The following is a 9,073-nucleotide window of genomic DNA, read 5'->3' as shown; positions in this document are numbered from 1 at the left end:
TGATCTAAGTACATACATGTATAATTTATGATGAAGAAAGCTGCCTCTTCCAAAATTTACGATAAAATTTCCAAAATTTTTAAATATGTGGCCCCAGTGTAAGTGGTTCCTGTGGGATGGGGTGCACACCTGTTTATAAAGTGGAAATGCATTTTTTGTCCCCCGCATGAAAAGTGAGGGATATTAATTTGGGTCTGTCCGTCCGTCCGTCATTTTGACTGTCTGTAACGCTTTCGTTTCCATACGATATCTCGAGAACCGCAATGACATTTGGCATAGCAACTCCATATGGACTAAAGAAGAAACCTATTGATTTTGAGGTCAAAAGGTCAAAGGTGAAGGTCATAAATTCGCAAAGTCTGTTATAACACTTTTGTTTCCGCGCGATATATCAAGAAGTTTTTTAGCTTTTGCAATAATGTTTTACACAACAACTCCCCATGGCCTAAAAAAGAGCCCTATTGATTTTGAGGTCAAAAGGTCAAAGTTCAAGGTCGTAAATTTATACATTCTGTCTGTGTATAACACTATCCCTTCTGGGCGATATTTCAAGAAGATTTTGAGCTTTTGCAATGTAATTTTATGCCAAAACCCCCAAGAACCTCTCTCACCCCTCTCAAAGTGTCCCGCCCCGTTTGTTTTAGTATTCATTGTATTACATGTCGCTTTTTTTAGCACAGGGGCATGAGGAGAGTTTTTACGTATAAAACAGGTTCTGGGGGGACTTTATATTCTTATTACATCTTTAGAACTGTTTAATAAAGGTTAAATTAGACACCAAGCATTGTGTAAAATTTCATCAATATCGAAGGTGAATATATACATGTATGTGACTTCATTTTTAGCATTTAAATTTTCTATTCTGTTAAGCAGTTCTGTGGTCTATTGGTATGTCTCTCGCAATCAATCTGATTAAAATACAGATCTCTACATAGCGCAAAGCGCAGAGAGATCTCTCTGCGCTTTGCGCTATGTAGAGATCTGTATTTTAATCAGATTGTGTCTCTCGCTTCATATGTGAGAAGTGCCGGGTTCGAATCCCGGAGGAACCATTTTCTTTGTTTTTGTCGAAATACTTTTTTAATAAATGATAGCATGTGAAATGAAAAATTTATGAGGTCTGGCTTGCACAAACTCATAAAATCATCATTACAGTGTGATAAATATTCCATATAAAAAGGATCTTCTATACACATAATAAAGAATAAGAATAATGTATACATTAAATACTTCTACAATAATGGCATAGTAATTCAGTCAGGGGTATCCTACTCGATCCCCTCCCCTCCCCCCGAACTGCGCATGGTTTACCTTATCCCTAAGCGGGGGACACAAATTCTCTGAATTAGCTTGTTTTTTGTTACTCTGAGTATTAAGTAACCAAAGTAAGCATGCTAAAGTGTATGGTTATGATAAACAGAGGTGCATCTTTCAAAATTGTGAATTTCATGGCCTCTTGTTTAAAACACGATACAAATTCAATTGTTGGAAAGTTGTAAGATGATACTCAGGAGACCTATAAGGCCCGTGGGCCTTTTGTTGGCATTGTCTGTACCGTAAAATTCTATGACCAAATCAAATTCCTCATCAAAATTCTCTCCCCTGGCTCCCTTCAACAATAACAACTCCAGCTGCAAATATTTGGCATTTCCTGGCTGATAAAAACGATTTCTAATGCCATTCACAAGTAAATAAATTGGTTTAAAATATTTAACTCGATACAGATCTTCACAAGTGTCATGGTGATACACAGATCCTTCGTCATTTTTTTTTAGCTCTACTGGTCAGAGACCAAAATAGCCTATGCGATAGTAATGCGTCCGTCGTCCGTCCGTCTGTTTGTCTGTCTGTCTGTAAACAATTTTTCAAAGTGCTACTCCTACGGTTCTGGTCCGATTTCAATATAACTTGGCACACAAATAGACTACACAGAGATGCATAATCCTGTGCATCAGTTTTTGATTTCGATAAATGGTGTTGCCATGGTTACTAAAAATAGAACTTTCTGTGAAATTCATTCAAAATGCTACTCCTCCTACATTTTTGGTCTGATTTCAATATAATTGGCACACAAGTAGACTATACTAAGATACATAATTCTGTGCATCGGTTTTTGATTTCGATGAACGATGTTGCCATGGTTACTAAAAATAGAAATTTCAGTGAAATTCTTTCAAAATGCTACTCCTCCTACAGTTTTGGTCCGATTTCAATATAGCTTGGCACACAAATAGACTACACAGAGATGCATAATTCTGTGCATCAGTTTTTGATTTCAATGAACATGTTGCCGTGGGTACTAAAAAAAGAAATTTCTGTGAAATGCTTTCAAAATGCTACTCCTCCTACAATTTTGGTCCGATTTCAGTATAACTTGGCACACAAGTAGACTACACTGGGATACATAATTCTGTGCATCGGTTTTTGATTTCGATGAATGGTGTTGCCATGGTTACTTAAGATAGAAATTTCTGTGAAATTCTTCAAAAATGCTACTCCTCCTACAGTTTTGGTCCAATTTCAATGTAACTTGGCACACAGGTAGACTATACTAAGATACATAATTCTATGCATCGGTTTTATTTTGACGACCGGCAAGGATCATTTTTCTATTTATTGCTGTTTTAAAGTTTCAAATCCCAATCCTCCTACAGGTTTGGTCCAATTTCAATGTAACTTGGCACACAGGTAGACTATACGAAGATACATAATTCTATGCATCGGTTTTATTTTGACGAGCGGCAAGGATCAGTTTTTGATTTCGATGAACGGTGTTACCGTTGTTGCTAAAAGTAGAAATTTCTGTGAAATTCTTTCAATATACCATAGACATAAATCGAAATCGAAGGGACTGCCGACTCTCTGTGGCGGGAAAATATCTTCTTCTGTTCGCAGCGCCCTCACCGGGATGCATAGAAAACTTCCGGTTTATGACGTCTTATTATTGTTCACCATGTCTTCCGAGCAAGATATAGATAATTTTGAGGAGTTGTTTCAGGTAATTTGACCTTTGCATTTTTAGCTCTACTGGTCAGAGACCAGAAGAGCTTATGCGATAGTAATGCGTCCGTCGTCCGTCCGTCCGTCTGTCTGTCTGTCTGTCTGTCTGTCCGTCTGTCTGTCTGTAAACAATTTTTCAAAATGCTACTCCTCCTACAGTTTTGGTCCAATTTCAATATAACTTGGCACACAAGTAGACTACACTAAGATACATAATTCTGTGTATCGGTTTTTGATTTCGATGAACGGTGTTGCCGTGGTTACTAAAAATAAAAATTTCTGTGAAATTCTTTCAAAATGCTACTCCTCCTACAGTTTTAGTCTGATTTCAATGTAACTTGGCACACAAGTAGACTACACTAAGATACATTATTCTGTGTATCGGTTTTTGATTTCGATGAACGGTGTTGCCATGGTTACTAAAAATAGAAATTTCTGTGAAATTCTTTCAAAATGCTACTCCTCCTACAGTTTTAGTCTGATTACAATATAACTTGGCACACAAGTAGACTACACTAAGATACACAATTCTGTGTATCGGTTTTTGATTTCGATGAACGGTGTTGCCGTGGTTACTAAAAATAGAAATTTCTGTGAAATTCTTTCAAAATGCTACTCCTCCTACAGTTTTAGTCTGATTTCAATATAACTTGGCACACAAGTAGACTACACTAAGATACATAATTCTGTATATCAGTTTTTGATTTCGATGAACGGTGTTGCCGTGGTTACTAAAAATAGAAATTTCTGTGAAATTCTTTCAAAATGCTACTCCTCCTACAGTTTTAGTCTGATTTCAATATAACTTGGCACACAAGTAGACTACAATAAGATACATAATTCTGTGTATCAGTTTTTGATTTCGATGAACGGTGTTGCCGTGGTTACTAAAAATAGAAATTTCTGTGAAATTCTTTCAAAATGCTACTCCTTCTACAGTTTTAGTCTGATTTCAATATAACTTGGCACACAAGTAGACTGCACTAAGATACATAATTCTGTATATTGGTTTTTGATTTCGATGAAGGGTGTTGCCGTGGTTACTAAAAATAGAAATTTCTGTGAAATTCTTTCAAAATGCTACTCCTCCTACAGTTTTAGTCTGATTTCAATATAACTTGGCACACAAGTAGACTACAGTAAGATACATAATTCTGTGTAGCGGTTTTTGATTTCGATTAACGGTGTTGCCGTGGTTACTAAAAATAGAAATTTCTGTGAAATTCTTTCAAAATGCTACTCCAAATACAATTTTAGTCTGATTATAATATAAATGTTGCATGCAAGTAGACTGCACTAAGAACATAAAGAGACTTAATCAAGGATAATTATTCTATCTATCTGTTGAAAAGTTTCAATTTCCAACTGCTTAAGTACTTTTCTCTTCCTTTGCTATAAGTACAAACCAGTAGAGCTTCAGTCTCGACAGAGACTTCTGGTTGAATTTTATAGTACGATTCAGTTCGTAACTTTAGCCATCACTTGTACTACATTTATAATGTGCGCACAGCAGAAATTCTTGTGCAGTAGTGTAAATGTGAACCTTCCATCCTTAAAATGATAATACCCTACGGACCAGTGACGAGATAGTTTGGACTTTAAACGCTAGTTTATAAGTTAAAAGAGGTCTATAGAATCTAATTTTTTTAAATGGGGTCTTATAAATAAACTGGTAAAAATAGAAAAAACATTTTGAACACACTGAATGATAATCAATGAACTGATCTGAGGAACTCGTAGTCGCAGGTCAGGTAATGTACAGGTTCCAGTTTCAAATGGCATTTGTAGCTTTATAAAGCTATTCAGAAAACTTACCCCAAAAGCTGCAATGAGAGAACTATCTTTGATTTTGGTTGATGTTTTGATATCCCATTGTACATATATGAAGAGTCAAATATATATATGCAACTTTTGCTTATTTCTAACAAAAAAAAAAAAAAAAATTTAAAAAAAATGCATATACATAGCTTAATAAAGCTTTTTTAAATTAGCTTAATAAAGCTATATAATTATAGCTATTTTAATGGAAAGATTGCACTGAAATGCACATATCATACTGACACACTGCCTAGTCTATTGACTTGTTTTAATATTTGTTTTTCTCTAAACGAGTCATGAGTGTTTTCACTTTAGTTTTGAAGATCTAGACAAGAAATATTATTTTGGATGAATTGATTAACAAAGAAGTTGGCTGGTCGCTGGTCGTTGTCCAACATTTCATCGATGCTGGCTCATCACTATTTATTGCACTGATCATGCTGATATTGGCTAAGTATTTTTTTCCTCTTAACATGATTAAGCTTCTGAAAATATTTTTGTATAATAGAATACTTGCATTTGTAGTGCATGGACTAAATAATTGAAATGCTTATAATTTTATTGGACTTGTTGAGTTATTTTTTCTCCAAACAAAGCTGGAGTATTTCTACTTTAGCATGTTTAGTTTTGAAGATCAAGACAAGAAATAATAATTCATTCTCAAAATATTATTCAATTGTCAAACTGCTACTATTATAAGATTCAGTTTGCAATTGTGATATATTATTTTGGATGAATTAATTAACAAACAGAAAAGTTGGCTGGTCGCTGGTCATTTTCCAACATTTCATCGATGCTGGCTCATCACTATTTATTGCACTGATATTGGCTAAGTATTTTTTTCTCTTCAGCTTCTGAAAATATTCTTGTGTAATACATGTAGAATACAGCCATTTGTAGTACATTTTTTTTTGTACAACAACATGGACTTTTAATTAAATTAATTAAAATAATTGAAATGCTAATACATGTACATGTATTTAAAATCTTAGCAATGATATTCAAAATCTTACCATATATTTTTAAGGGGATTCTTTTTATTTAAAAAAACCTTTTATAAATCTCACAATATTGGAACATTTACAGGATATTGAGGAGATTATGGGAGAAGACAGGGATGACTCTGGGGCTATGCCAACTACCCTTAAAAGAAGTGTAAGTCCGGGTAAAGTCGTTACTATAGAAATGATTACGCAAGTTTTAGATGCTATTAAAAGCGATGAAATTTTGCCAACCAGTATGCGGACCGCTGTTTCAAGCACACAAGGTAAATTTATAGTTCTTATTACTATACATACACACTACTATCATGATTATGTTATTAATATACATGTGCATGTACTACATATACATTTGTATTGTGTTACATTTATTTCTTATACGTGTATATAGAACCATTCTCAGGTAAGCTTGAACTTTCATGAAGGTGTGTCATATTCTCAATGCTATGTAATTAGTGTCAAATGGTGAATAGATTCTCATTGGTTTAGGAATTAATAACACAAGGAACTTTAAATTGTTGTTAACAACAATGAGATGACTTAAGCTCCACCTCTTTGCCAAATGAGACAATGTTATTGGTTATTAAATACACTAATTGACAATTGCCAGAATTTCTATCCCATGTACATGTATATTTCAGCAGAGAAAGAAAGCTGTGTAAATTTCAGAAGCTAATTATGTAACGTTGAGAATACCACGCCTTACTGAAAGTCCAAGATAAACTGGATATTGTTACTATGTTTTGCAGTAGACGAACTAACATCAAAGCTGGAACAACTGAACGATATTCTACCAGTACCTGTTGGAAGTGGTATATTTTCGTCAGCTGTTAAAGAAAAAGCATGGCATAAGTTTCATTCAATGCTCCCTGCACTTAAGGCAAGTGTGGATGATTTGTTTGACAATATGCAACTTTCTGCCCTGGTTTGTCTCCAAGCAGCTGAGGAGATGTTGAAAGATGGAACATCAGAACCCCAAAGTTCCAGTAGTGATGCTGCAGAAGGTTTGACATCGAATGAAAGAGATATTATTTCTTATGTTGCAGGGTTTGTACTCTTTCGTTGTCAAAAAAAGTTTGTGCAATACCTTCAATTATTACATTAATTGAGAAACTGAAAGATAAGGATGGAAATTCAAAACTGATTTCTGTGAAATCAAGAGGTGGTTTAGTGCAGCCAATCTCTGCATTTATAGATTTTGTAATGTTGTTGGAATTTATCTTTAGAAATTTATGCAATGAGCAACAGTTTTATCTGTTCCTTCACTTCAACATTTCACTGATTCTGTCTGTCAGAATGAAACTGTTGTCAGCGTATTTTATAAATGCACATACCACACTGACACAGACTCTTCTTCACAAGAGAAATTGATGCTTTTTGTTCTGTCTGTGTTCCATAAGGTAAGGTGTCATGCTAAATGTAGACAAACCATGGAAAAGTATCTTGTCAAGACAAAAACAGCCAGAAAACAGAAGTCACTTCGTAAGTCTATTGATTAGATAACCATCCTGAGAGATATAATTCTTTGTAACATTTGATACACCAAAAATGATATAATTATTTGAATGATTGTTACATTAGAGGGCTGTATGTTATATGTGTTTCTCTATGAAAGAAAGTAAAAGGAATCTAGACAACAATATTACTTTAATATTTTTTTTTATATTTAGTGCCTTTTAATGCGTTTCAATGGGATGTTGGATACAACTGTTGGTCTCTTCTCCCCATTTCTGCCAGCTGTATTTCCCTTCAAATTAACAGTAAATGCAAGATCTCTCTGCAATCGCAGTTGGTTTTCTTGATAACTGAAATTATTAATAATTGGTAATAATGATTGATGCTTGGTTTTTTAAATATAATTAGAAGTGTAAAGAAATTATTTGATTAACTATATTTCTCAATCTTTTTTTAAATCTGATGATGAAAGAATAATAGGGCCAATGTGACTCAGGTAAGCACAATGCCCCATGGTCCTCTTGTAGTGAATAGAATGAAGTTAGTTGTACACATTTTACTCGAACCTGAACTGATGAGCAGTAGGGTTGTCGTGCCGTGATCCAAGGCCACGGTGCCTCCCAAAATGCTCTTCAAGTGGATCCTGGCAGAAGTCGTGGCTTAACACATATGGTAGTCCTTGGCCTAACAGGTACTTAGTTGCCTCTATGAAAGCATTCACTGTAAATTCCAAAGCATATTCATGATATATTTTTCCTGATTTAAAATTCTGACATTTTTAGTTCTTGAATTTCTTCTTTTTTTCATGAATACAAATTTGAGAACAAGGGTATTTGACTTGGAAATACCATTTTTCATTCATTATGCATGAAAAAGGTAAGTTTTGCTAAATTGATTGTGAAAAGTTATGTAATGACATAGACATAAATCATATTAGTTCTGAACTTCATGTGCTTCACCTGTCATAACAATCCCCTCATATGTTTGATATGAGAGGAACATTTTGTTTTGTTCAGATTTCGAAAATCCTTGTCTGTTTTTTACTGCCGTCATCCACTGCTCCAGATATCCAAGGAATTCTCTTTGCAGGAACTGAATGACAAAATCAATGTTTAAGTTATTGAATAAGTCAACTATAGATTAAAAGTGACCTACATAGCAAGTGAAGTGATACCTGAAATCTTTGATCATTTTGTACTTTGTAAGGAGCCAGATCCGGTTTCCGAACACGGACAGACTCTTGCAGTGAACGGCCATTCAGGCAGTCAAAGAATCTGTCGACCAGGGAGAAGAATTTTGCAGTTTCAGACATCACTGGTCCATAGTATCCTGCCATGACTCTTGAAACAGAGTCACTCAAAACCTAAATTTATCATTAATCAACTCTTATTAAGGCAAATCAAACCATTCAACATATTATTAAATGAAAGTTAACCGTTTAAGAACAGTTTTTTTAAACCCAATGTTCTCACCTGGGCTGCAAGTCGCACACTCATAGTAGAAGAAGGGGTCAAGTATACATGGTCATATCCCAATTTAGTTCTGTACAGATGCCCTTGAGTGTCATCTCTATAAATTTGTTCAACATGAGTCCATAAGATGTTTTTGTTGTTGTTCTGGAATAATAAACAGTATTCCAGTTTTATCTTAGTTAACAATATGACTAACAGACATATGTAGGATTGAACGGCATCCTATTTTGAACATGATTTTTTTGTTTTCATTTTGATCAATGATTGGAATTTATTGTGAACAAGATACATATTGTGACATATTGGTAGATCCACAAACCCAAAGAT

The 9,073-nt window shown here is 34.5% G+C and overlaps 1 protein-coding gene across 1 annotated transcript; it reads right to left on the bottom strand.

The window, feature by feature from the left end:
* Window positions 1-7,761: 7,761 nt before the first annotated feature.
* Window positions 7,762-8,610, bottom strand: LOC134267902 (uncharacterized). The gene is made up of 3 exons (XM_062750104.1): window positions 8,449-8,610; window positions 8,234-8,366; window positions 7,762-7,994 (listed from the first exon to the last, which is right to left on the bottom strand). Exons 1-3 carry the CDS (start codon window positions 8,608-8,610, stop codon window positions 7,831-7,833), a joined length of 459 nt encoding a protein of 152 aa, XP_062606088.1. The 3' UTR covers window positions 7,762-7,830.
* Between the last annotated feature and the right edge of the window lie 463 nt (window positions 8,611-9,073).

Source organism: Saccostrea cucullata, unplaced genomic scaffold, assembly GCF_032062105.1.
Source record: "Saccostrea cucullata isolate Sc308-1 unplaced genomic scaffold, CSIRO_AGI_Scuc_v1 ctg1293, whole genome shotgun sequence".
Taxonomy (NCBI): domain Eukaryota; kingdom Metazoa; phylum Mollusca; class Bivalvia; order Ostreida; family Ostreidae; genus Saccostrea; species Saccostrea cuccullata.
The sequence above is the reverse complement of the archived record's forward strand: the minus strand, read 5'-3'. Positions and strand labels throughout refer to the sequence as shown.